The sequence below is a fragment of the Mustelus asterias genome, chromosome 19 (assembly GCF_964213995.1).
Source record: "Mustelus asterias chromosome 19, sMusAst1.hap1.1, whole genome shotgun sequence".
Classification (NCBI taxonomy): domain Eukaryota; kingdom Metazoa; phylum Chordata; class Chondrichthyes; order Carcharhiniformes; family Triakidae; genus Mustelus; species Mustelus asterias.
Genome location: NC_135819.1, coordinates 8,035,008 through 8,061,485, shown reverse-complemented (window position 1 = coordinate 8,061,485; position 26,478 = coordinate 8,035,008). Strand labels below are relative to the sequence as shown.

General features: G+C 50.8%; 1 protein-coding gene across 1 annotated transcript in view; it reads right to left on the bottom strand.

The window, feature by feature from the left end:
- The window catches only part of LOC144507740 (mitochondrial adenyl nucleotide antiporter SLC25A24-like), a 36,648-nt gene extending 12,146 nt beyond the window's left edge, over nt 1–24,502 (bottom strand). Inside the window, exons 1-7 of the mRNA XM_078235002.1 lie at nt 23,907–24,502; nt 11,578–11,704; nt 10,322–10,409; nt 9,340–9,451; nt 6,983–7,141; nt 6,206–6,355; nt 1,887–1,994 (exon numbers count right to left, since the gene is read on the bottom strand). Of these exons, the coding sequence (XP_078091128.1) occupies nt 1,887–1,994; nt 6,206–6,355; nt 6,983–7,141; nt 9,340–9,451; nt 10,322–10,409; nt 11,578–11,704; nt 23,907–24,104 (942 nt within the window). The 5' untranslated portion in view covers nt 24,105–24,502. The remainder of the gene's footprint in view (nt 1–1,886; nt 1,995–6,205; nt 6,356–6,982; nt 7,142–9,339; nt 9,452–10,321; nt 10,410–11,577; nt 11,705–23,906) is intronic.
- Nucleotides 24,503–26,478: the final 1,976 nt, after the last annotated feature.

Here is a 26,478-nt window from a genome sequence, read left to right as displayed (position 1 = left end):
CTGACACAGGAGTCTGCAGTCACTGACACAGGAGTCTGCAGTGACTGACACAGGAGTCTGCAGTTACTGACACGGGAGTCTGCAGCTACTGACACAGGAGTCTGCAGTCACTGACACAGGAGTCTGCAGTCACTGACACGGGAGCCTGCAGTCACTGACACGGGAGTCTGCAGTCACTGACACAGGAGTCTGCAGTTACTGACACGGGAGCCTGCAGTCACTGACACGGGAGTCTGCAGTCACTGACACAGGAGTCTGCAGTCACTGACACGGGAGTCTGCAGTCACTGACACAGGAGTCTGCAGTCACTGACACAGGAGTCTGCAGTTACTGACACAGGAGTCTGCAGTTACTGACACAGGAGTCTGCAGCTACTGACACAGGAGTCTGCAGTCACTGACACAGGAGTCTGCAGCTACTGACACAGGAGTCTGCAGTCACTGACACAGGAGTCTGCAGTTACTGACACAGGAGTCTGCAGCTACTGACACAGGAGTCTGCAGTCACTGACACAGGAGTCTGCAGTCACTGACACAGGAGTCTGCAGCTACTGACACAGGAGTCTGCAGTCACTGACACGGGAGTCTGCAGTTACTGACACGGGAGTCTGCAGTTACTGACACAGGAGTCTGCAGTTACTGACACAGGAGTCTGCAGTTACTGACACAGGAGTCTGCAGTCACTGACACAGGAGTCTGCAGTTACTGACACAGGAGTCTGCAGTCACTGACACAGGAGTCTGCAGTTACTGACACAGGAGTCTGCAGCTACTGACACAGGAGTCTGCAGTCACTGACACAGGAGTCTGCAGCTACTGACACAGGAGTCTGCAGTCACTGACACAGGAGTCTGCAGTCACTGACACAGGAGTCTGCAGCTACTGACACAGGAGTCTGCAGTCACTGACACGGGAGTCTGCAGTTACTGACACGGGAGTCTGCAGTTACTAACACAGGAGTCTGCAGTTACTGACACAGGAGTCTGCAGTTACTGACACAGGAGTCTGCAGTCACTGACACAGGAGTCTGCAGTCACTGACACAGGAGTCTGCAGTTACTGACACGGGAGTCTGCAGTCACTGACACAGGAGTCTGCAGTCACTGACACAGGAGTCTGCAGTCACTGACACAGGAGTCTGCAGTTACTGACACAGGAGTCTGCAGTTACTGACACAGGAGTCTGCAGTTACTGACACAGGAGTCTGCAGTTACTGACACGGGAGTCTGCAGTTACTGACACGGGAGTCTGCAGTCACTGACACAGGAGTCTGCAGTTACTGACACGGGAGTCTGCAGTCACTGACACAGGAGTCTGCAGTCACTGACACGGGAGTCTGCAGTTACTGACACGGGAGTCTGCAGTTACTGACACAGGAGTCTGCAGTTACTGACACGGGAGTCTGCAGTCACAGACACGGGAGTCTGCAGCTACTGACATGAACATGAGGCTGTTCAGCTCAGCCGGTCTGTTTTGCCATTCACTTCGATCCAGCCTGAAGTGTATCTTCATCCTTGTGCCCACAATCTCGGAATGGTCTTGTTTAAGTGAGACCTGTTCATCTCCGATTCGAAATTGTGAACTGAGTTAGCATTCGCTTCATTCTGTGGGCGAGATTTCACAGTTCCACCGCCCCCTCAGTTACTCTCCTGAATAATCAAGCTCTGTTTTTGAAATTATTTCTCTCTGTCATAGATCCTCTCTTCCACGCGCTCCCCCCCCCCCCCCCCACCACCCATTGCCCTCAACATTAAAAAAAATCTCTTTATCCGTTGCGTCAATTCCTTTGAAAAACCTAGAAGCCCCAATCCGACCCCCTCAATATTCCTGGGGATGAGTAATCTCTCCGGATAATCCTCGGAGCCACGGTGCTGTCTTCAGCTACTTACCTCCATTGGGTAGATCAAGGTCTGACTCGTGACACCAGCGAGTGAACCGGCCACAAAACGTTCGTGTACCGCGAGTGTGGCGTGTGAACTCGGCAGTAACCTTTTATACTGTTCAGGAATTGAAAAACAAGAGTCTTAGTAACAGGATATCATCATCACGGTGCCTTTCAGTAACAAACTCAATCATTGAGAAACCCAGTGCTTCGGGAAAGGAGCGGAGGGGAGCGATGCTTTCAAAGAGCTAGCACAGTCAGAATGGGCTGAATGGCCTCCTGTGCTGGATCAATCAAAGGGCACTTTCAGCATTTTACTTTTGATTAATTGAGACGTTAATTATGTAACCTGGCAGTGTGAAAGTCAGAGCTGACATCGCTCAATGCACTCCACATCTGCAAAGCTGCAGGAAAGACGTGCGTTTGTGTCGAGCTTTTCACACAGCGGTTCTGAGCCAATGACCAATGAAATGTCTGTTGTAACGTCGGAAATGCAGCAGCCAGCTTTCACACAGCAAGATCCCACAAACAACAATGTGATAATGACCAAATAATCTGCTTTTCAGTGATGTCGGTTGAGGGATTGCATTGATGAGGAAACCAGGAAGAGCTCCTCCCTGCTCCGGTGGGAAGCAGTGCCGCAGGATATTTTACCTCGAACTGAGGGGGAAGACAGGCCTTGGTTTAAACTCACACCCAAAGCATTGCACCTGCCAACAGCACAAAACTCTCTCAGTCCCTCAAACAGTCCGGTGCTCCCTCAGTCCTTCAAACAGCGTGGTGCTTCCTCAGCCCCTCCAACAGTGCAGCGCACCCTCAGTACTGACCCTCTGACAGTGTGACACTCCCTCAGTACTGACCCTCTGACAGTGCGGCATTCCCTCAGTACTGACCCTCTGACAGTGCGGCACTCCCTCAGTACTGACCCTCTGACAGTGCAGCACTCCCTCAGTACTGACCCTCTGACAGTGCGGCACTCCCTCAGTACTGACCCTCTGACAGTGCGGCACTCCCTCAGTACTGACCCTCTGACAGTGCAGCACTCCCTCAGTACTGACCCTCTGACAGTGCGGCACTCCCTCAGCACTGACCCTCTGACAGTGCGGCACTCCCTCAGTACTGACCCTCTGACAGTACGGCACTCCCTCAGTACTGACCCTCTGACAGTGTGGCAGTCCTTCAGTACTGACCCTCTGACAGTGTGGCATTCCTTCAGTACTGACCCTCTGACAGTACGGCACTCCCTCAGTACTGACCCTCTGACAGTGTGGCATTCCTTCAGTACTGACCCTCTGACAGTGAGGCACTCCCTCAGTACTGACCCTCCGACAGTGCGGCACTCCCTCAGTACTGACCCTCTGACAGTGCGGCACTCCCTCAGTACTGACCCTCTGACAGTGTGGCACTCCCTCAGTACTGACCCTCTGACAGTGTGGCACTCCCTCAGTACTGACCCTCTGACAGTGTGGCACTCCCTCAGTACTGACCCTCTGACAGTGCGGCACTCCCTCAGTACTGACCCTCTGACAGTGTGGCACTCCCTCAGTACTGACCCTCTGACAGTGCGGCACTCCCTCAGTACTGACCCTCTGACAGTGTGGCACTCCCTTGATCATGCAGTTCTGTGTTCAGGTTCCATGACCTTCCGACTTGGAGGCAGGAGTGGTCGCCACCGAGAGAGACTGTTGACACTGACAGGTCACTAATATCCTGGGATCACAGTTCGGCCCAGTAATACTGAACACTGTAGAACGGGCAGTGTAGTAACTGAACAGAAAGTGATGTTGTGGTAAACCACTGTTATTTGTTACCTGTTACCTGTATATGTGGCACATCCCTGTCGGTTCTGCCCAAGTCTCCTCCCCCTGGTCTGGGTATAAAAGCGGTGGCTCCTCCCCCCCCCTTGCTCTCAGTTCAGACCAGATCACCGACAGGGATGGCTCCAAGTTCTTGCCAATAAAAGCCTATTTGTCTTGCTCACAACTAGTCTCGGCTCGATTGATAGTGCAGCAGATGTGTTTGTCCACTTTGAGATTGCCTGGGCGTTTGGGCAAATGCTGTAATGATCCTGAGTTCAGTCTCTGGCCTGTGTGGCGTTTGCCGTTGTGAATCATTTAACAACAGGCTCATTCAGTCAGCCTCAGTGTCCTCAGCAATGGAAGAGAAAGCATTTTACTGCTGATACCCTGGGTTCAAATAACTCCCAATGTGGACAGTGAGAGTGTTGACAGAGGAGAGGTTCAGGCAGGCCTGTCAGTATTCTCTCTTCACCATCAGCCCCAGTGGAGGGCTATTGGCCGGTGTGAAACGGACCACATTCAGCAGTGGAGGGAATGGGTCACTTCCTCCTCTCTGCCTTGCTATGTTTTGCAGTTTATCAGGGGCAGACACTTTGAGTGGGAACTCCTCACAACATCATCACATTAAGGGGCAACAGAGGCCGGCTCCCCTCTCCCCTCCCTCCCAATTTCAGTGACATCTTTTGAGGGTGACAGAATTCCCAGTCAGATTGGCAGAAATGGGAAGCCAGGCAGGGAACGCTGATAATAATCATGGCTGATGTGGCTGTGGTCTGAACTCCACTTCCCTGTCTGCCCCCAATGACTCCTTTGCCTATCGTCTTGTTTTTATGATGCAGGATGACTAACACCGTTGCTGTCAACTAACTTTATTAATAACACACTTTCATCCCATGAAGACACAACTGCAAGGCATCTGCAGTCTTGTTACAACCCATGCTAACATGTCCACCCCAGGTCAGGCAACCCCATGAAGTACAGAATGGACCGGATTATATCTAATACTGGAGTCCACTATAACTCTATTGTCATGACAGTGATCAAAAATCTAACTTTGCCTTCAATACATTCAATGACTCAGCCTCCACTACTCTCTGGGGGAGAGAATTCCACAGATAAACCACCATCTGAGAGAAAGATTTAAACATAAGAACTAGGAGCAGGAGTAGGCCATCTGGCCCCTCGAGCCTGCTCCGCTATTCAATAAGATCATGGCTGATCTTTTCGTGGACTCAGCTCCACTTACCCACCCGCTCACCATCACCCTTAATTCCTTTACCGTTCAAAAATCTATCTACCTTTGTCTTAAAAATATTCAATGAGGTAGCCTCAACTGCTTCACTGGGCAGGGAATTCCACAGATTCACAACCCTTTGTGTGAAGAAGTTCCTCCTCAACTCCGTCCTAAATCTGTTCCTCCTTATTTTGAGGCTATGCCCCCTAGTTCTAGTTTTACCCACCAGTGGAAACAACCTCCCTACTTCTATCTTATCGATTCCCTTCATAATTTTATATGTTTCTATAAGATCCCCCTCACCTCAGTCTTAAAAGGGAGACCTCTTATTCTTAAATATTCATCTCCCCTATAAGTAAAAACATCCTCCTGTCATCCACCCTGTCAAGTCCTCTCAGGATCTTATAATGTTTCAGTAAGATCACCCCCGATTCTTCTGAACTCCAGTGGGTAAAGGCCCAACCTGTTCGACCTTTCTTTGCAGGATAAGTCCTTCTTTCCAGGAATCAGTTGAGTGAAACTTCTCTGCGCTGCATCAAATACACTTGTATCTTTTTTCAAATAAGGAGACCAAAACTGCACACAATACTACAGATGTGAGCTCATCAAGGCCCTGGACAGCTGCAGTAAAACTTCCCCAGATTCCATCTCCCCTGCAATAAACAACAACATTCTTAGGAATTTGCCTTCCTAATCATTTGCTGTAACTGCATACGAACTTTTAGTAATTAATGGACCAGAACACCCAGATCCCTCTGTACCAGAGTTCTCTCCATTGCTCTTCATTTCAACAAGAGGCTGATTTTCTCTTCTTCCTGCCCAGTGTGGGCAAGTTCACGTTTATCCACACTATTCTCCATCTTGTAAAGCCTTACCCACTCACGTAACCTGTCTATACCCCTCTGCAAACTCTCTGCCTCCTCCTGACAACTTAATTTCCTACTGGTGTCTTGGTGTCATCGGCAATGTTTAGCAGCTGAGTTGGAGGAGGCTCATATGGAGCACACACTTGATGGACTGAATGGCCTTTTGCCCGTGCTGCGCTGGGGCAGTGCTCAGTTCTCTGGAGAGGGACTGGAAGCCACACCTCTCTGACTCTGACGTGCGATTGTATGCTGAGTCAAAGCGACCACTCCAAGAATGCCTGGAGGAAGGATTGAGGAGACAGCGAGCCCAAAATGAACAATCGCCACGATTTATCATATTTTGGATTGCACTTATGGACCGAACAATATCTGCAAGGTTCTCCTTGAGGTGGAATCACTGGGCATGTCCCTGTCCCATCCCCAGTACCTGTTCGTAAGCCATAAACTTGATGCCTGTTTCAGGAGTAATTTTCAGGACATTGACTCCATTACCCCGCCAGAGTGACAGGTAGCCTCCTTCTCGCACCATCATCATCCACACACCCATCAGGTTTAACTTCTGCTTGGCAGCAAAGACCTGAAGAGGAGAGGAACAAGCAATCTTCACCAGTGAGGTTAAACATGTCCCGATGCTGGGAGGAGTGGGGTCTAATGTGGTGGACACGGATAGTGAGTTACTCATTCTGTCCTGCACACACACAGGGGTTGTCAAGTGTTTTTACACAGGGAGAAGAAAGACAAGGGACTAGATCACCCCATCCTGATCACCAGATCCCGATCACACCATCCTGATCACCAGATCCCGATCACACCACCCTGATCACCAGATCCCGTTCACCCCATCCCAGTCACCAGATCCTGATTGATCACTCCACCCTGATCACCAGATTCTGATTGATCACTCCACCCTGATCACCAGATCCCGATTGGTCACTCCATCCCGATCACCAGATCCTGATTGATCACTTCATCCTGATCACCAGATTCTGATTGATCACTCCACCCTGATCACCAGATCCCGATTAGTCACTCCATCCTGATCACCAGATCCTGATTGATCACTCCATCCTGATCACCAGATCCTGATTGATCACCCCATCCTGATCACCAGATACCAGTCACCCTCACTGGTGTCAGTTCAGTGTCCTCAGTGCCCTCCAGAGTCACTGTCTGTTCAGTGTTCGAGTCCGTGTCTGTACTTTACCTGCATGTAGATTTTGAGTCTGTCCAGGGGGGCAGTACAGGTGCGGGACACTGCGCCTGCCATAGCTCCAGCCAATAGCTGCCTCCACCATGATCCACTCTTCCTCTCCGTCTCTGAGAACTCATCAACGATGGTGATCGACTCGCCGATATCCATGAACTGCAAGCAAGAGAAGCAGAGTTTGAAGCGAGGCACCTCCTGATTTGAAATTTCCTGAAGCTGCCAGGGAATACTCCGCAGTTCCACCCAAAGAACAGAATGCCGAGTCCGTTTGAAATCTGGAACTCCTTCCCCCAGCGCTGGGGTCAGACAGAAGTGACCAAACTGAAATGGACGGATGTTTGTTTGGTAACAAAGCCATGGAAGACAGGGTGAGGACGTGAAATACAAACCATCATCTCATTGAATGGCAGACTGGACTTGAGCTGAGTGACCTCTTCCCGTCTCTGTAATAGTCTCCATTACGTGTGAGCAGCTCACCAGGGACAGACATGCCCTGGCTTGTCACCTTTCAGTGGAGGGATCATTGCGGATTGACCAGGACTGGGAATCTCAGCCAATCCTCTGAACAAAGGAGGATTTGAACTGTACGTGTGGCTGGGCCGAAATGCTTCATCTACAAGAGAATCATAGAACTCGCACAGTGCAGAAGGAGGCCATTCAGCCCATTGAGCCCGACAACAATCCCAGTCAGGCCGTATCCCCATAACCCCACATATTTACCCTGCTAGTCCCCCCTGACACGAAGGGGCAATTTTGCACAGCCAGTCAACCTAACCCGCACATCTTTGGACTGTGGGAGGAAACCGGAGCACCCGGAGGAAACCTATGTGGACACGGGGAGAATGTGCAAACTCTGCACAGACAGTGACCCTAGGCTGGAATTGAACCCGGGTCCCTGACGTGAGGCAGCAGTGCTAACCACTGTGCAGCCAAGGAACATGAGTGATTACTGGACAAACAAAGACCAGAGACCACCTCGTTTACCTTTCACCCTCCTGGTTGTCATGTTAATGTCCAATCGCCGGGTAGTAGATCTCTATCAGCGAGTCCACAACAGACCCTGACATGAAGTGAGGAAAAGCAGCAGCGGTGGAGGGTTTTGGGAACCAGGGACTTGTTCCTCCCCAACATACCATACTCACCGCACACCAGATCCGAGTTATTCATATACTGGGTTGCAAAATATAGATTTCTGAAGGAAAGTTGAATACATCAATAGCGACAGCCTCCATGGATCCCAGGGGAAACTATTTTGTTCATTCGGCACCGAATTTATCCCCATTCGACAGCATCATCATGCCCTGTGGTTCCACTGAGGCAACATCCGGAGGCAGTCTTTAGACCTATCTGCCCCCATACACTAGCACAGTGCCAGCGCCCCACCCAGAGCCATTGAAGTGAAGGCTCCCTCAGTATTAAAACCTGGGTCAAGATGCTGATTTCTAATCATCTGCTTCCCCACCCCCCACCCTTTATGTCCTCACACCAATCAAAACACAGGATGGACTGTCAACCTCTGTGATTAGCCAATAAAATGTTTGCTTGTTAGGCCAGATACAGTAAGCAGGCTCTCCCTGCCCTTGCCCCTGTCTCCTGAGGATAGGGAAGGCTAGAAGCAGGCAGCGTAGAGCCAGTGCTCTCCTGCCTGACAGCAGCGCTCACTCTTTCTAATCTCACCGATTGATCCATTGAACCAACAGAAACTCCACCTTTAGAATGATCCGAATGTCAGAGTCGCTCTGACCCGAGCACGGGAGAGCCGAAAGCTGGTGGCGGTGGATCGGGAATATTCAAAGACATGGGCCGGGATTTTACCGGCACATCCGCCCCGATTCCGGGGGCGAGGCTCGGAGAATGGCATTCTCCGTGGGCCCCGGGGGGGGGATCGTACGAAATGGAAGGAGGTGCCGGTTAAATTCTGCCCATGGAGTGGGAAATCCAGCCCCTCTCTGCACCCCGCTCGAGCCTCCTCCTGTTTCCTCATCTCTCATCCAAACCCGCCATTCCCTTACCCTACGTACTTGTCCCGATTCCCCTGAAATCTTTCCAAAGTCTTCACCTCAGCCACTCCCCGTGTGAGCTGAGCGAATTCCACATTCTCGCCTCTCTCTGGATGAAGAAATTTCTTCTCATTTCCCTGTTGGATTTCGTGGTGACTGTTGATGGCCTTGTTCTGCTCTTCCCTACGAGAGGAAACTCTAGAATTATAAACAAAACTCTCTGAGGTCACCCCTCAGCTGCCTTTTCTCCGAGAGAAAAGTAATCCAGCCTGTCAATCCTTTCCTGATCGGTAAACCCACACTGGACTGGATGTGCCTGCTTTGTGTGACTGTCAGTACTGCAGATGCACTCACTGTTGAATGTTTCCAGTGTTCAACAATCTCCTCCATGTTGGTTAACGGATTAAAGATGAAGTGGTCTCGAAATTCATTCCAGTCCACCGTGATTGTGCCGTCTGTGTCCATGCTGTGTGAGGACAGAAGAGAATCGATGTGAATCCCAGCGTCACTGTCTCTGCACGCTTCTCCTTATCACCCGATCACAATCTCCCACCCCCTGCAACACCCCCAAGCTTCCTTCAACCCCAGCACCTTCAGATTCCTCTGCAAGCTGACGGAGATAGACAACTACCTGCTCTCAGTCCCCACTCCTGGGACACCCCAGGCTGAGAGGGAGATGGACAGCTGAGGGACTGCTGCACTGCCAGTGATCAGTACTGAGGGAGTGCTGCACTGTCAGAGGATCAGTACTGAGGGAGTGCCGCACTGTCAGAGGCTCAGTGCTGAGGGAGTGCCGCACTGTCAGAGGCTCAGTGCTGAGGGAGTGCCGCACTGTCAGAGGGTCAGCGCTGAGGAGTGCTGCACTGTCAGAGTGTCAGTGCTGAAGGAGCACCGTACTTTCAGGGGGTCAGTACTGAGTGCTGCACTGTCCGAGTGTCAGTGCTGAGGGAGTGCTGCACTGTCAGAGGGTCAGTCCTGAGGGAGTGCAGCACTGTCAGAGGGTCAGTACTGAGGGACTACTGCACTGTCAAAGGGTCAGTACTGAGGGAGCGCTTCACTTTCAGAGGGTCAGTGCTGAGGGAGCGCTGCACTGTCAGAGGGTCAGTACTGAGGGAGTGCTGCATTGTCAGGGGGCCAGTACTGAGGGAATATTGCACTGTCAGAGGGTCAGTACTGAAGGAGTGCCGCACTGTCAGAGGGTCAGTACTGAGGGAGTGCCGCACTGTCAGAGGGTCAGTACTGAGGGAGTGCCGCATTGTCAGGGGGTCAGTGCTGAGGGAGCAACAGCATGCTGGGTGGGTGAGGAATTTGCTTTCACTCGCACACGGTGTCTCACCTCCGCAAGATCCTCTCTGCTTGTTGCAGTGTGACAGTGATCCCGAGGCTGGACAGCGTGTTCTGAATTTCATAGGCATCGATCTGACCTGATCCAAAAAAAAGAGACAACAGTCGAGAGACTGGAATTAGGCCAAACAATGTCAGGGACAGTGATCATCCTGTGGTGGAATCTGCTCTGTCTCTCTGAACTTCACAATCCGTGTGTCCGTCTCCAATATACATTGTGTTTGAAGGTCGGAACGTGGGAGACTGGAACAGATCCCCCCCATCTTAGCGTCACCGTTAGACCGGATCAGAAATTTTACCCTAATTTTAAGTCTCTTCAAAGAACCGAGCACTCTTTGTCGGATGAAGCACTGACCTACCTGGCCCGAGGCTCTGCTCTTTAACCTGCTGAACCGTTAATCTGGAAGCAGTGACTGTTCTTTTATCTCTGAGGCCCATTCTGACCTAATAATGCTTGGAATTAAAATTCTCATCACTCACTGGCCTGAATCCCACTTCCCTTCATCACTGAGGCACAGCAGGGTGTACCATCAACAAGATGCACTGCAGCAACTCGCCTGGACTCCTTCGACAGCACCTTCCAAACCCACGCCTTCTATTAGGACAGGAGCAGTGAATCCCACCATTCCAATCACCATCCTGATTTGGCTCTTCCTTCCTGGTCACTGGGACTCCGTGTGTGACGGCACTGTGGCCCTGCTGATAGCACACAGACCGCAGCGGCCAGAGGAAAGCCCACAGCACCTCCAGGGAAGAGGCAGCGAGTGCTGCCACTGAGCAGTGACCCAACAATGAATTTTCCAACAAAAGTTTAAAGTTTGTTTATTATTGTCACAAATAGGCTTACATTAACACTGCAATGAAGTTACTGTGAAAATCCCCCAGTTGCTACACTCCGGTGCCTGTTTGGGTACACTGAGGGAGAATTTAGCACGGCCAATGCAGCACGTCTTTCAGACTGTGGGAGGAAACCAGAGCACCCGGAGGAAACCCACGTAGACACGGGGAGAATGTGCAGACTCCGCACAGAGAGTGACCCAAGCCGGGAATCGAACCCGGGCCCCTGGCGCTGTGAGGCAGCAGTGCTAACCACTGTGCCACCATGCTGTCCAAGGGTTTGTGTAAAAGCAGCTTCAGTAACAACTTCTAAAGTGGAATTGAATAAATAGCTGAAAAGGAAACAGTTGCAGGGGGAAGAATTGGGGTGAAACCAACAGCTCTCGAGGAAGGAGTTAAGGTTGTAAATACCATCATTGTTCTGGTCAAGTCTCTTAAACATCAGCTTGAGCTTTTTCTCATGTTGCCGCAGATACTCAGTAAACTCCTCCAGGTCCAACTGTCCATCCTGGTTGGTGTCCCCAGCTCGCAGGATTTCCTGGAAGATTCAGGGAGGGAAAGGAAAGAAATGAGGATGGTGTATTATTCTGATCACAGAGGGAGACCTCAGCAGTGACGGGAAACCTGGGCCAGTGAGTGGGCCGCATGACTGGCCCTCCTTCATCTCAGTGGGCCACAAGATTGAAATCGGGCTTAAAAGCAAAATACTACGGATGCTGGAATCTGAAACAAACAGAAAATGCTGGAAGATCTCAGCAGGTCTGACAGCATCTGCGGAGAGAAAATAGAGCCAACGTGTCGAGACTGGATGACCCTTCGTCAGAGCTCCCTGAAGAAGGGTCATCCAGTCTCGAAGCATTGCCTCTATTCCCTCTCCGCAGATGTTGTCAGACCTGCTGAGATCTTCCAGCATATTCTGTTGAAATCAGGCTTGTTCACTCAGTGTGACCCCCATGAATAAATACATTTGACACACGCCAAATATTTCATAACCAGCGATAGAAAATGCTGAATCATTTATACCGTCACAAAAATCTCATCAATTTCAAATGGTAAAAATTAAAGAAATATTGATGTTTGATTGGACGCAGAGGGAGCGCACAGCTCTCACAGTCAGTGCTGTGAGCAATCAGCACGTGCCTCACTTGCCCTTGCTTTCCTTGCGTATCGCTTCAGTCATACCGGCAGGAAAAAAGGCTACACGATGGAAACCAGCAGAATGTGGCAACTCTGCACACGGGCAACAGTCAACAAAATGTCTTGTGGGCCGCATGTGGCCCCTGGGCTGCAGGTTGCCCATCACTGGCCCAGAGTGTTTAGCATTGAGTGAGTTAGATTGAGGTGTAGTAAATGTGAGAATATGGACATGGCAGTTAGACACTGACCCGGTGCTGTGGTTAGGGGAACTCACTGACCCGGTGCTGTGGTTAGGGTCACTCACTGACCCGGTGCTGTGGTTAGGGTCACTCACTGACCCGGTGCTGTGGTTAGGGTCACTCACTGACCCGGTGCTGTGGTTAGGGTCACTCACTGACCCGGTGCTGTGGTTAGGGTCACTCACTGACCCGGTGCTGTGGTTAGGGTCACTCACTGACCCGGTGCTGTGGTTAGGGTCACTCACTGACCCGGTGTTGTGGTTAGGGTCACTCACTGACCCGGTGTTGTGGTTAGGGTCACTCACTGACTCTATTTATGGGTAACGTAAAGGCCTGTAAATTTCCTGTGTTGTTGCACTGGGCTTTCGAACAAAGTTATGATGTATTATTGGTACGTTGGTGCTGGGTTTAACTGGTGTCCTTTCAGAATAATGCTAAAATTACCCTTCACTGAACTGCTCTAATTATAACCAGAAATCTGTTGGAGACGAATTCATGTTGTGTTTCTCTGACCTGATCCCTGCAGCGAATCTGCTCCAAAGTAAAACAGAAATAAACCTCACTTTTCTCTCCTTTTGGACATGTGTGTTGACAGCTGATACTGCTTTTTGGTATTTTACCCAAAGTCTGAATGTTGCCCTGTGATTCTTCACAGACTGAATGTTCTCTCTGGCAGGCTCTGCCTATTGTTCAGTTCCCAGAGAGGACAAGACATTCACACCAGCGCGGCTGTCATTCCCTCAATCCCTACCCCTTTACCCCGGAGATTTCCCCTCATTAATTGGAACCGCCCTCATTCTGCTTTTCCCACAGCTTTGTCCAGTGCCACACCCGCTGTGCCACAGCAATCTGTTGTATATTCTCCGAGGCTCTGCTCAGAGTGCAGCCTTTACAACAGCAAAAACACTGAGCACAGAGTGGGAGACCAGCTCTCCAGACTGCACCTTCTGTATTCAGTCTGACCATTGCTGCTTTGCCCCTTTGCACTGTGGCCTCTCTGCTTTTGCCTCCTGTCGCAATTCGAACCAATCTTGATTTCGATTCTGTTCGAGCTCTCCCGGAAGCTCCCCATTGTCTGAGCCACTAGCAGCAGGACGTCTCTCCCTTCCATTGATCCATCTGTTACTCTCATTGTCTCCAATATCCTTTGATCAGCTTCACTCTCTCCCGATAGCCGGGCCGTGTGTGCATGTCTTTCTGCAGCCTCTTTACTCCCCTCGCTGGGATACGTTGTCAGTACATTTCTCAGTTTGCCCTGTACGTTGTAAAAGATTCCATTTCTGACTCCGAGCCATGAATCTGTCCTCTCTGAAGATCAGAAATCCACAACATTTGCTGCTTCCATTTCAGGCTTTCAACATTTAATTGAACTTCAGACATAGAAACAGTCGCTGTTCTTCAGAGGAAGTCACTGACTGAAAGATGTGCAGGTTCGGGGGATTGGCCATGCTAAATTTCCCCCTCAGTGTCCCACGATGTGTAGGAAAATAGGGATGAGAAAAATATCAGCCATGATTGAATGGCGGAGCAGACTCGATGGGCCGAGTGGCCTCGTTCTGCTCCTATATGTTATGGTCTTACAGGGGGATTGGCCATGCTACATTTCCTCCTTAGTGTCCCAAGATGTGTAGCAGAGAGGGATTCGTGGGGTAAATGCGTGGGGTTACGGGGATAGGGAGTGGCATGGGCCTGGTTAAGATGTCAGAGAGCTGGTGTGGACTTGATGGGCTCAATGGCCTCTTGCATTGTCGGAATTCTGTGATTCTATGAATAATTGCTGGAACAAGAAGCAAATTATGAAGATGAGATTCTTGTTCCTGGAGCTCATTTCCCAAACAGACACTGCCATCACTGCAGAAGCCACCTGAGGGAGCCCCTGCCTTATTTATAATGATGTGGAGATGCCGGCATTGGACTGGGGTAAACACAGTAAGAAGTCTCACAACACCAAATAAACCTGTTGGACTTTAACCTGGTGTTGTGAGACTTCTTACGTGATTTATAATGGACAGTGCATTCTCCCTTCAGAAGGACATCAGTCTGTTTGATCCTCATTTCATAGTTGACACAGTAAGAAGTGTCAACTACTTACTGGTTGACAGTGTTCTGGGGACAACTTGCCTTGGGTCAGGAGCAAAGGAGAGGAAATTCCCACTCTGCTCTTTAGGCCTGGAGTTACATATACCACCCCCTCCTCACTCCTTATTCCCCTTCTCCCCCACTCTTTGCTCTCCCCTGCTCACCCCACTGCCCAACAGGTCCAAGTCCTGTGTCGCTCCTTCATCAGCCACTCACCTGATGAAGGAGCAGCGCTCCGAAAGCTCGTGATTCCAAATAAACCTGTTGGACTTGAACCTGGTGTTGTGAGACCTCTTACTGTACCCACCCCAGTCCAACGCTGGCATCTCCACATGATGGCTATCATAGTTGACGGGAGGAGCCTCCTTTCTGACAATGGGATTGGTTTACCCCAGCACTCAGGAGAGGTGTCTGGCTGCCTACGGTTTTGGCCAGTGCTTGCTGAGCTATGGAGACAGGCAATGAAAAGAAAGTCAAAGGGAGAGGGACAGAGTGTGAGCAGGACAGAGAGAAACCAGCCCCCAGTGCCTTACTCCCAAGTGATGGTCTCGAGCCCCGTTAGCTCATTGCCAGTTTGCACAGGAAAGGCATTGACACAGAGTCTCAGCATCAGCCCCCAGCAAGGCGCTGGAGCAGCCTCACTGCACTGCAGGATTGTGATGTCTCCCATTGCTGATCCCCCAGTGATAGCCTGAGTTCAGGTGTATCCTCGAGGTAGGATCTTGCACCCCATTTACTCCAACTCCAAGGTCTCCCGCACACAGGAGCATTTTATTTTCCCTGCAATGGGGGTGGACAGGAAGAGTAACCAGTGAGAGATGGTCTGTGTCAACTCCCCACCTCCACCCACAGTCTCTGGACCTGCTGTAATGCAGGGGGCTTCTAAATGAATCCTGTGATTGATCAGAGCACCCAACACTGGGAGGAATGTGACAATCATTTCCATTGTCCTACTGCAGGACAGCCTGAGATTGGGGGAGAGAGTGGGGAATGAGGAGGAGGGCAGAGCATGAGGGGAGGGTGGGGAGAAGGTGAGAGATAGCAGGAGGAGAGAGAGGAAGTAAGGTGTGAGAGAGCAGAGTGTTGGGGAGGGTGGAGAGGCTGGATGGAGAGGGAGAATGTTGGAGATCGAAGGAGAGGGGGGAATGTGAGGAGATGGGGGGGGGGGGGGGGGGGAGAGTGACCTGGGAGAGGGGGGACTGTGGGGGAGATCACGGGAGAGATCGGGGTGGGGGCAGTGGGGGTGAGCAGGGGAGGACAGTGTGGGGAGAGTAAGGGGAGGGGGAGAAGGGGAATAAGGAGTGAGGAGGGGGTGGCATATGTAACTCCAGGCCTAAAGAGCAGAGTGGGAATTTCCTCTCCTTTGCTCCTGACCCAAGGCAAGTTGTCCCCAGAACAGAGAATTCACACACTTCTTGTGGGATCTTGCTGTGCACAAAACAATTTATGCATTGCAGCCAATCACTGCAGTCCAAGCTAAGTTGGATGGGAGCTGTTTGGAAAGTGAGTTTCTCTCCTGTAACTGGGCACCTGTTGGCACGGGTGTCACTGACCACTCACTGCTGTTCCCTGATGGACCACAGTTATACCGCCAGCCCGTCTTATGGGACAGACCCTCGCACTGCCCATCGCATCCCCTGACATTTAAAGATATCAACAAGCATTCAGGGCAGGCTGCACACATTGTTAGCATTCAGTTAGTGAGTGGTCAGAGCTAAAATAAAAGTGGCTGTAAAGTGATTCCCATCCTCACTGCTGTCACTTTGCCAATCTCTCTAATAACTGGATCAACTTGGATCATCGACATCAGCTTCCTTCAGACACTTACTGCCCTCTCGCTTTGACAGCTCAGCACATTGCCTCCCATCCAGGATCACTCCGAGTGCAAGCAGATTGTTTGCTGCTTTACACTCAGGAGCAAGTCTCACAACTCTGAGACTGACTGTTGTCAAGAGGATAATAACACAGACCAAGAGTGCATGACTAAGGGAGTGCCACACTGTCACCCGAGGGTCAGTACTGAGGGAGTGCCACACTGTCACCCGAGGGTCAGTACTGAGGGAGCGCCGCACTGTCAGAGGGTCAGTACTGAGGGAGTGCCACACTGTCAGAGGGTCAGGACTGAGCGAGTGCCACACTGTCAGAGGGTCAGTACTGAGAAAGTGCTGCACTGTCAGAGGGTCAGTACTGAGGGAGCGCCACACTGTCACCCGAGGGTCAGTACTGAGGGAGTGCCGCACTGTCAGAGGGTCAGTACTGAGTGTTATACTCCGGTTAATCTGTCTGTCTGACAATGCAGCACTCCTTCAGCACTGACCCTCTGACAGTGCAGCACTCCCTCAGTACTGACCCTCTGACAGTGCAGCACTCCATCAGTACTGACCCTCTGACAGTGCGGCACTCCCTCAGCACTGACCCTCTGACAATGTGGCACTCCCTCAGTACTGACCCTCTGACAGTGCGGCACTCCCTCAGTACTGACCCTCTGACAGTGCGGCACTCCCTCAGCACTGACCCTCTGACAATGCGGCACTCCCTCAGTATTGACCCTCTGACAGTGCGGCACTCCCTCAGTACTGACCCTCTGACAGTGCGGCACTCCCTCAGCACTGACCCTCTGACAATGCGGCACTCCCTCAGTACTGACCCTCTGACAGTGCGGCACACCCTCAGCACTGACCCTCTGACAATGCGGCACTCCCTCAGCACTGACCCTCTGACAGTGCAGCACTCCCTCAGTACTGACCCACTGACAGTGCAGCACTCCCTCAGTACTGACCCTCTGACAGTGCAGCACTCCCTCAGCACTGACCCTCTGACAGTGCGGCACTCTCTCAGCACTGACCCTCTGACAGTGCGGCCCTCCCTCAGTACTGACCCTCTGACAGTGCAGCACTCCCTCAGTACTGACCCTCTGACATTGTGGCACTCCCTCAGTACTGACGCTCTGACAGTGCAGCTCACCCTCAATACTGACCCTCTGACAGTGCGGCACTCCCTCAGTACTGACCCTCTGACAGTGCGGCACTCCCTCAGTACTGACCCTCTGACAGTGCGGCACTCCCTCAGTACTGACCCTCTGACAATGCGGCACTCCCTCAGTACTGACCCTGTGACAGTTCAGCACTCCCTCAGTACTGACCCTCTGACAGTGCGGCACTCCCTCAGTACTGACCCTCTCACAGTGCGGCACTCCCTCAGTACTGACCCTCTGACAGTGAAGCACTTTCTCAGTGTTGACCCTCTGACAGTGCGGCACTCCCTCAGTACTGACCCTCTGACAGTGCGGCGCTCCCTCAGTACTGACCCTCTGACAGTGAAGCACTTTCTCAGTGTTGACCCTCTGACAGTGCAGCGCTCTCTCAGCACTGACCCTCTGACAGTGCGGCGCTCCCTCAGTACTGACCCTCTGACAGTGCGGCACTCCCTCAGTACTGACACTCTGACAGTGCAGCATTCCCTCAATACTGACCCTCTGACAGTGCAGCAGTCCCTCAGTACTGACCCTCTGACAGTGCAGCACACCCTCAGTACTGACCCTCTGACAGTGCGGCACTCCCTCAGTACGCACCCTCTGACAGTGCAGCACTCCCTCAGTACTGACCCTCTGACAGTGCAGCACTCCCTCAGCACTGACCCTCTGACAGTGCGGCACTCCCTCAGTACTGACCCTCTGACAGTGCGGCACTCCCTCAGCACTGACCCTCTGACAGTGCAGCACTTCCTCAGCACTGACCCTCTGACAGTGCGGCACTCCCTCAGCACTGACCCTCTGACAGTGCGGCACTCCCTCAGTACTGACCCTCTGACAGTGCGGCACTCCCTCAGCCCTGACCCTCTGACAGTGCGGCACTCCCTCAGTACTGACCCTCTGACAGTGCGGCACTCCCTCAGCACTGACCCTCTGACAGTGCGGTACTCCCTCAGTACTGACCCTCTGACAGTGCGGCATTCTCTCTCTACCACACTGCGAGTGTTGGCTGGAATTTGTGCTCAAGTCTTTTTGGTGGGACTTGAACTCACAACCTTGTGACTGGAAGATTAAAGTGAATACACTGAGTGCGCCTCGTGACTGCTGTTTACCCCAGCAGTTACAATCTCAACTCCAGATCTCCATCTCACTGGTGACCGCCATGCTGCTGCTGAGATGAGAACGGGATCTGCATCTCTCTCACATCGGACAAGCCACACTGATACCCACCGCTTATCCTCACCCTCCCCCTTAACCCCACAGAGCCACTTTGAAAAGTGTGTGGCTGGACCTGGACAGGTGATCCACAGGGTGGACAGTCCCTAACATTCACTGTCTAAAACCCCCCCCCCCCCACCCCCCTGCGACAGACCCCCTGGGGAAATAGGCCGGGAGGGCCGAGTATCGAGGGCAAAGTTAACACCTCGAGCCAGGCGAGAAAGCTCCTCCCGTGGTGAGAGTGTTTGACACGAGTCAGTGTGACAGGGTGTGAGCACAGAGATGTGACAATTCTCCCCACAGCCTCTATGAAAACCACTCATTCACTCACTGGCAGTTACTATAGAATCCCTACAGCACAGAAGGCGGCCATTCGGCCCATCGAGTCTGCACCGACCACAATCCCACCCAGGCCCTATTCCTGTAACCCCACACATTTACCCTGCTAATCCCCCTGACACTAAGGGACAATCAACCAAACCCGCGCATCTTTGGAGTGTGGGAGGAAACCAGAACACCCGGAGGAAACCCATGCAGACACGGAGAGAATGTGCAAACTCCGCACAGACAGTGACCTGGGTCACTGGAGTTGTGAGGCAGCAGTATTAGCCACTGTGCCACCGTGCCGCCTTTTCTGCTCTGAGAGTGTGGGTTTCACCCATTTAACCACGTATTTGGAAATTAAACAGTGAATTGTGCTTTTACGCTCAGACAAATCTCATTTGCTGTTAATGCTGCTCCCAGCTCTTAAGGGCAAGGAGTTCGATTCAGAGTCAGCCAGGTTAATACCCACAGTAAGGACCTCAGCAAAATACTATCCTCAAAGGGATTACTTCACTGTCTTGTCTGTGTTGTTTATCCGTTGGCAGGTCGGATCTGAGAGAGTTGAGAGGTCAGTAATACAGCACAGGTATGATATACACTCCCCTCTGCAGCATCCAGACCGTGTCCAGAGCTCAGTGTGAGCAGAGCTGAGGCTCCAGCAACAGGATCTGGCACCGAAACAGCATCTTTAACACAGCCAAATATCACAAGGTGCATCACACGAGTGTTAGTCTGACACCGAGACACATGAGCAAATACAGTGACCAAAATCTGGGTCAAAGGGGAGGTTTGAAATGAGGACACGGAAGAGGAGAAGGTAGCGGGGAGGAGGAATTTCCTGAGCTCAGGGACCAGGCAGCTGAAGACACGGCTTCCAATAACAGAGCGACAGGCATCAGGGGATGTGCAGGAGGCAAGAATTGCAGAGACGGGCTGGAAGAGGGAGGATGAGATCATTGAGGCAAAACTACCAGAGCAGTATTCACTGTAGGTTCGAGAACACAGTGAGGGTGAACTGGAGTTAGTGTCAGTGTCCTTTTTTCGGGGAAGCGATGAAGATGATTGATGAGGGTAGGGCAGTGGATGTTGTCGACGTGGACTTCAGTAAGGCCTTTGACAAGGTCCCTCATGGCAGACTGGTGCAGAACGGTAGCACAGTGGTTAGCACTGCTGCTTCACAGCTCCAGGGTCCTGGGTTCGATTCCCGGCTCGGGTCACTGTCTGTGTGGAGTTTGCACATTCTCCTCGTGTCTGCGTGGGTTTCCTCCGGGTGCTCCGGTTTCCTCTCACAGTCCAAAGATGTGCGGGTTAGGTTGATTGGCCATGTTAAAAAATTGCCCTTAGTGTCCTGGGATGTGTAGGTTAGAGGGATTAGCGGGTAAAATATGTGGGGGTAGGGCCTGGGTGGGATTGTGGTCGGTGCAGACTCGATGGGCCGAATGGCCTCCTTCTGCACTGTAGGGTTTCTATGATTTCTATGATAGAAGGTGAAGTCACATGGGATCAGAGCCGAGCTGGCAAGGTGGATACAGAACTGGCTCGGTCATAGAAGACAGAGGATAGCAGTGGAAGGATGCGTTTCTGAATGGAGGGCTGTGACAAGTGGCATTCCTCGGGGATCAGTGCTGGGATCTTTGCTGTTTGTAATATATATAAATGATTTGGAGGAAAATGTAACTGGTTTGATCAGTAAGTTTGCGGACGACACAAAGGTTGGTGGATTTGCAGATAGCGATGAGGACCATCAGAGGATACAGCAGGATATAGATCGGTTGGAGACTTGGGCAGAGAGATGGCAGATGGAGTTTAATCTGGACAAATGTGAGGGAATGCATTTTGGAAGGTCTAATGCAGATAGGAAATATACAGTAAATGGCAGAACCCTTAGGAGTATTGATAGGCAGAGGGATCTGGGTGTACAGGTACACAGGTCACTGAAAGTAGCAATGCAGGTAGAGAAGGTCGTCAAGAAAGCATACGGCATGCTTGGCTTCATCGGCCAGGGTATTGAGTTTAAAAATTGGCAAGTCATGTTGCAGCTTTATAGACCCTTAGGCCGCACTTGGAATATAGTGTTCAATTCTGGTCACCACACTACCAGAAGATGTGGAGGCTTTGGAGAGGGTTCAGAAAAGATTTACCAGGATGTTGCCTGGGATGGAGGGCATTAGCTATGAGGAAAGGTTGGAGAAACTTGGTTCGTTCTCACTGGAGCGACGGAGGTTCAGGGGAGCCCTGATACAAGTCTACAAGATTATGAGAGGCATGGACAGAGTGGATAGAAGCTTTTTCCCAAGGTGGAAGAGTAAATTAATAGGTTTAAGGGGCAAGGTTTAAAGGAGATGCACAAGGCAAGTTTTTTACATAGAGGGTGATGGATGCCTGGAACTCACTGCCGGGGGAGGTAGTGGAAGCAGATATGACAGTGACTTTTAAGGGGCGTCTTGACAAATAGATGAATCGGATGGGAATAGAGGAATATGGTCCCTGGAAGGGTAGAGGGTTTTAGTTCAGTCGGGCAGCATGGTCGGTGCAGGCTTGGAGGGTCAAAGGGCCTGTTCCTGTGCTGTAATTTTCTTTGTTCTTTGAGACGGTGATGGTGAACAGGTGTTAGTGTCAGTGAGACTGGGCGATGGTGAACAGGAATTAGTGTCAGTGAGACAGGGTGAGGGTGAACAGGAGTTAGTGTCAGTGAGACACGGTGAGGGTGAACAGGAGTTAGTGTCAGTGAGACCGGGTGATGGTGAACAGGAGTTAGTGTCAGTGAGACAGGGTGAGGGTGAACAGGAGTTAATGTCAGTGAGACAGGGTGATGGTGAACAGGAGTTAGTGTCAGTGAGACAGGGTGATGGTGAACAGGAATTAGTGTCAGTGAGACAGGGTGATGGTGAACAGGAGTTAGTGTCAGTGAGACAGGGTGATGGTGAACAGGAGTTAGTGTCAGTGAGACAGGGTGATGGTGAACAGGAGTTAGTGTCAGTGAGACAGGGTGATGGTGAACAGGAGTTAGTGTCAGTGAGACAGAGCGATGGTGAACAGGAATTAGTGTCAGTGAGACAGGGCGATGGTGAACAGGAATTAGTGTCAATGAGACAGGGCGATGGTGAACAGGAGTTAGTGTCAGTGAAACAGGGTGATGGTGAACAGGAATTAGTGTCAGTGAGACAGGACGATGCTGAACAGGAGTTAGTGTCAGTGAGACTGGGTGAGGGTGAACAGGAGTTAGTGTCAGTGAGACAGGGCGATGGTGAACAGGAATTAGTGTCAGTGAGACAGGGCGATGGTGAACAGGAGTTAGTGTCAGTGAGACAGGGCGATGGTGAACAGGAATTAGTGTCAGTGAGACAGGGCGATGGTGAACAGGAGTTAGTGTCAGTGAAACAGGGTGATGGTGAACAGGAATTAGTGTCAGTGAGACAGGACGATGCTGAACAGGAGTTAGTGTCAGTGAGACAGGGTGATGGTGAACAGGAGTTAGTGTCAGTGAGACAGGGTGAGGGTGAACAGGAGTTAGTGTCAGTGAGACAGGGTGAGGGTGAACAGGAGTTAGTGTCAGTGAGACAGGGCGATGGTGAACAGGAGTTAGTGTCAGTGAGACTGGGTGAGGGTGAACAGGAGTTAGTGTCAGTGAGACAGGGCGATGGTGAACAGGAGTTAGTGTCAGTGAGACAGGGTGAGGGTGAACAGGAATTAGTGTCAGTGAGACAGGGCGATGGTGAACAGGAGTTAGTGTCAGTGAGAGAGGGTGAGGGTGAACAGGAGTTAGTGTCAGTGAGAGAGGGTGAGGGTGAACAGGAGTTAGTGTCAGTGAGAGAGGGTGAGGGTGAACAGGAGTTAGTGTCAGTGAGACAGGGTGAGGGTGAACAGGAGTTAGTGTCAGTGAGAGAGGGTGAGGGTGAACAGGAGTTAGTGTCAGTGAGAGAGGGTGAGGGTGAACAGGAGTTAGTGTCAGTGAGACAGGGTGAGGGTGAACAGGAGTTAGTGTCAGTGTGATGGGGCGATGGTGAACAGGAGTTAGTGTCAGTGAGATTGGGTGAGGGTGAACAGGAGTTAGTGTCAGTGAGACAGGGTGATGGTGAACAGGAGTTAGTGTCAGTGTGATGGGGCGATGGTGAACAGGAGTTAGTGTCAGTGAGACTGGGTGAGGGTGAACAGGAGTTAGTGTCAGTGAGACAGGGTGATGGTGAACAGGAGTTAGTGTCAGTGAGAGAGGGTGATGGTGAACAGGAGTTAGTGTCAGTGAGACAGGGTGATGGTGAACAGGAGTTAGTGTCAGTGAGACAGGGTGAGGGTGAACAGGAGTTAGTGTCAGTGAGAGAGGGTGAGGGTGAACAGGAGTCAGTGTCAGAGAGAGTGATGGTGAACAGAAGTTAGTGTCAGTGAGACAGGGCTATGGTGAACAGGGGTTAGTGTCAGTGAGACAGGGCTATGGTGAACAGGGGTTAGTGTCAGTGAAACAGGGTGATGGTGAACAGGAGTGTCAGTTTAGTTCCGGGATTTGGGTGAACTCTGGTTTGTGAAGGTTGGAAGATGAGGTATTGACGGCAGGGGCTGTGTCTCGTATCTAGACTGGTACCTCTAACCCTATCGACTGGATTTACCTGTTGTGCGGAGGTCTTTACTTTCCCCTGCTGACTATCAAATTCCAGTAACTGAGGCTGTCAGTGAACAGGATTCTAACTGTGTTCCCAGACAGAGGGGTGGAAGATGGGGTACATTCTGTGTTTACATGCCACGAGGAAGAATAGAACATGAAATGAAATATACTCTGCCTTCTCAGTGTCAGCCCTTATTAAGAGGCCCATCGATCTTAGCCCTTCTCCCAGCTCTGTCATATCCACATGCCCATCCTTATTAGTATCGAATTGCTGAAATAGCTCAGCCCATTTCTTCTCCCGCTCAACGTCTCGTTCCTCCTCTCCGACACCTTGCGCTGATGTTACGCTCCATCTCCAGAAATGTTTCCGCATTTCCACAGACTGCAGCTGGCTACACGCTTGCTGGTGAAGTCGGGGGCATCATCCTTTCTGAAGAAGGAAGCGCTGAGGTTTCGCACAAACTGCAGATCAGCAGTTGAGAGGAGCCGCGGTGTTCACGGCTCTCCCTGAGCTGGGGACGGACATCATCGGGTGGCTGTCGTTCCCATTCTCCGTGCCAAATAAACCCAGCTGACAACCAGCCCCCCTCCCACCCCCCTGTCCTCCTCCCTGCGCCCACAGAACAATTATCAGCTGCAGCAGTTACTAGTGAGGTCCGGAGGAGGAAGCTGCTCCAGTACAGTTAAAACACCAAGAGAGAATGTTCAGAGCTGAATCTGCTGTTTCATGTCACCTCCGACCTCGTCTCTTCGACATGACAGAATAGCCTCGCAATCCCTCAGCTTAAGAGGTTTTATGAATTGCTGCCAGCCTTATCCTTCAGAGAGCAGTATTTCTCTGCAAACGGCTGCTTTCTGTATTGACAATTTAATCAGAATAATGAAAGGCTGTGTTTGTGAGAGGCATGATGTGGAGGTGCCGGCGTTGGGCTGGGGTAAACACAGTAAGAGTTTTAACAACACCAGGTTAAAGTCCAGCAGGTTTATTTGGTAGCAAATGCCATTAGCTTTCGGAGCGCTGCTCCTTCGTCAGATGGAGTGGATATCTGCTCTCAAACAGGGCACACACGTGTCTCTGTATGCCCTGTTTGAGAGCAGATATCCACTCCATCTGACGAAGGAGCAGCGCTCCGAAAGCTAATGGCATTTTGCTACCAAATAACCTGCTGGACTTTAACCTGATTTTGTTAAAACTCTTACTGTGTGAGAGGCAACAGGGATGAAAGGGGTGGATGGGATAGGAGGAAGGTGCGAGTGCGTGGGAAGGTTAGAGATGGGAGGGAGGGGGACGAGGGTTGGAGATGGGAGGGCGGGGGACAATACAGTAAGGGAAGTAATGTATGAGATAATACTGAACGGGACAATACAGAACAGGACAATACTGAACGACACAATACGGTACGGGACAATACTGTACAGGATGATACTCTATGGGAAACACTGTATTGGACAATACAGTATGGGGCAATACTGTATGGGACAATACTGTACGGGAAACACTAGGGCAATACGGTACGGGGCAATACTGGACGGGACAATATTGTACGGGAAACACTATAGGACAATACGGTACGGGGCAATACTGGACGGGACAATATTGTACGGGAAACACTATAGGACAATACGGTACGGGGCAATACTGGACGGGACAATATTGTACGGGACAATACTGTACAGGACAATACGGTACAGGGTAATACTGTATTGGACAATACTGTACAGGGCAATCCTTACAGGACAATCCTTACAGGACAATACTGTGTGGGACAATACAGTACAGGACAATACTATACAGGACAATACTATACAGGACAATACTGTATGGGACAATGCCGTACAGGACAGTACTATAGGACAATAATGTATGGAACAATACTGTTTGGGACAATACAGTAAGGACAATACTGTACAGGACAATACTGTTGAGGACAATTTTGTGAGGCCCAAGTAAACCAGGCATGGATAATTGAGGGCAGGATAGTTAAGAAATATTGGAAGATGTTCAGGGAGATATTGAATACCTTTCAATTTAAGTGTATTCCTGAGTGGAAGAGGAACTGGAAAAGGGAGTGAAACGTTCCATGGCGAGACAAGGAAGTCAAAGAGGACATAAAGGCAAAAACTAGGGCGTACCAAACTGCAAAAGATAGTGGCAAGCTGGAGGATTGGGAGAACCTTAAAGTTCAGCAAAAGGTTACTAAAAGTAAACTCAAAAGAGCTAAGATGAACTATGAAAAGAAACGAGCAGAAAACAAACACAGCGACGAAAAGCTTCTACAAGTATATAAAGAGGAAGAGAATAGCTGAAGTAAATGTTGGTCCTTTAGAGGACAATACTGGTGAGGTATTAATGGAGAACACAGAGATGGCGGAGGCATTGAACCAATATTGTGCCTCTGTCTTCGCAGTAGAGAATAATGAAGATTTTCCAAAAACTGTGGTTAATGCAGAGGAACTTGGTGCAATAACCATCACTAGGGAGAAGGTATTGAATAAACTGGTGGGATTAGAGGCAACTAAGTCCCCGGGATCTGATGGCCGGCACCCTAAGAGGTGGCAGCGTTGATTGTGATATTTCAAAATTCCTGGGATTCTGGAAACATGCTAATGTGACGCCCCTATTCAAAAAAGGGAGAGAGGCAAAATGTAGGAAACTGTCGGTCTGGTAGCTTGACCTCTGTGTTGGGGAGGTTGCTGGAATCAATCATTAAGGAGGAGATGAATGAGCATTTGGAAAGACAAAGCTC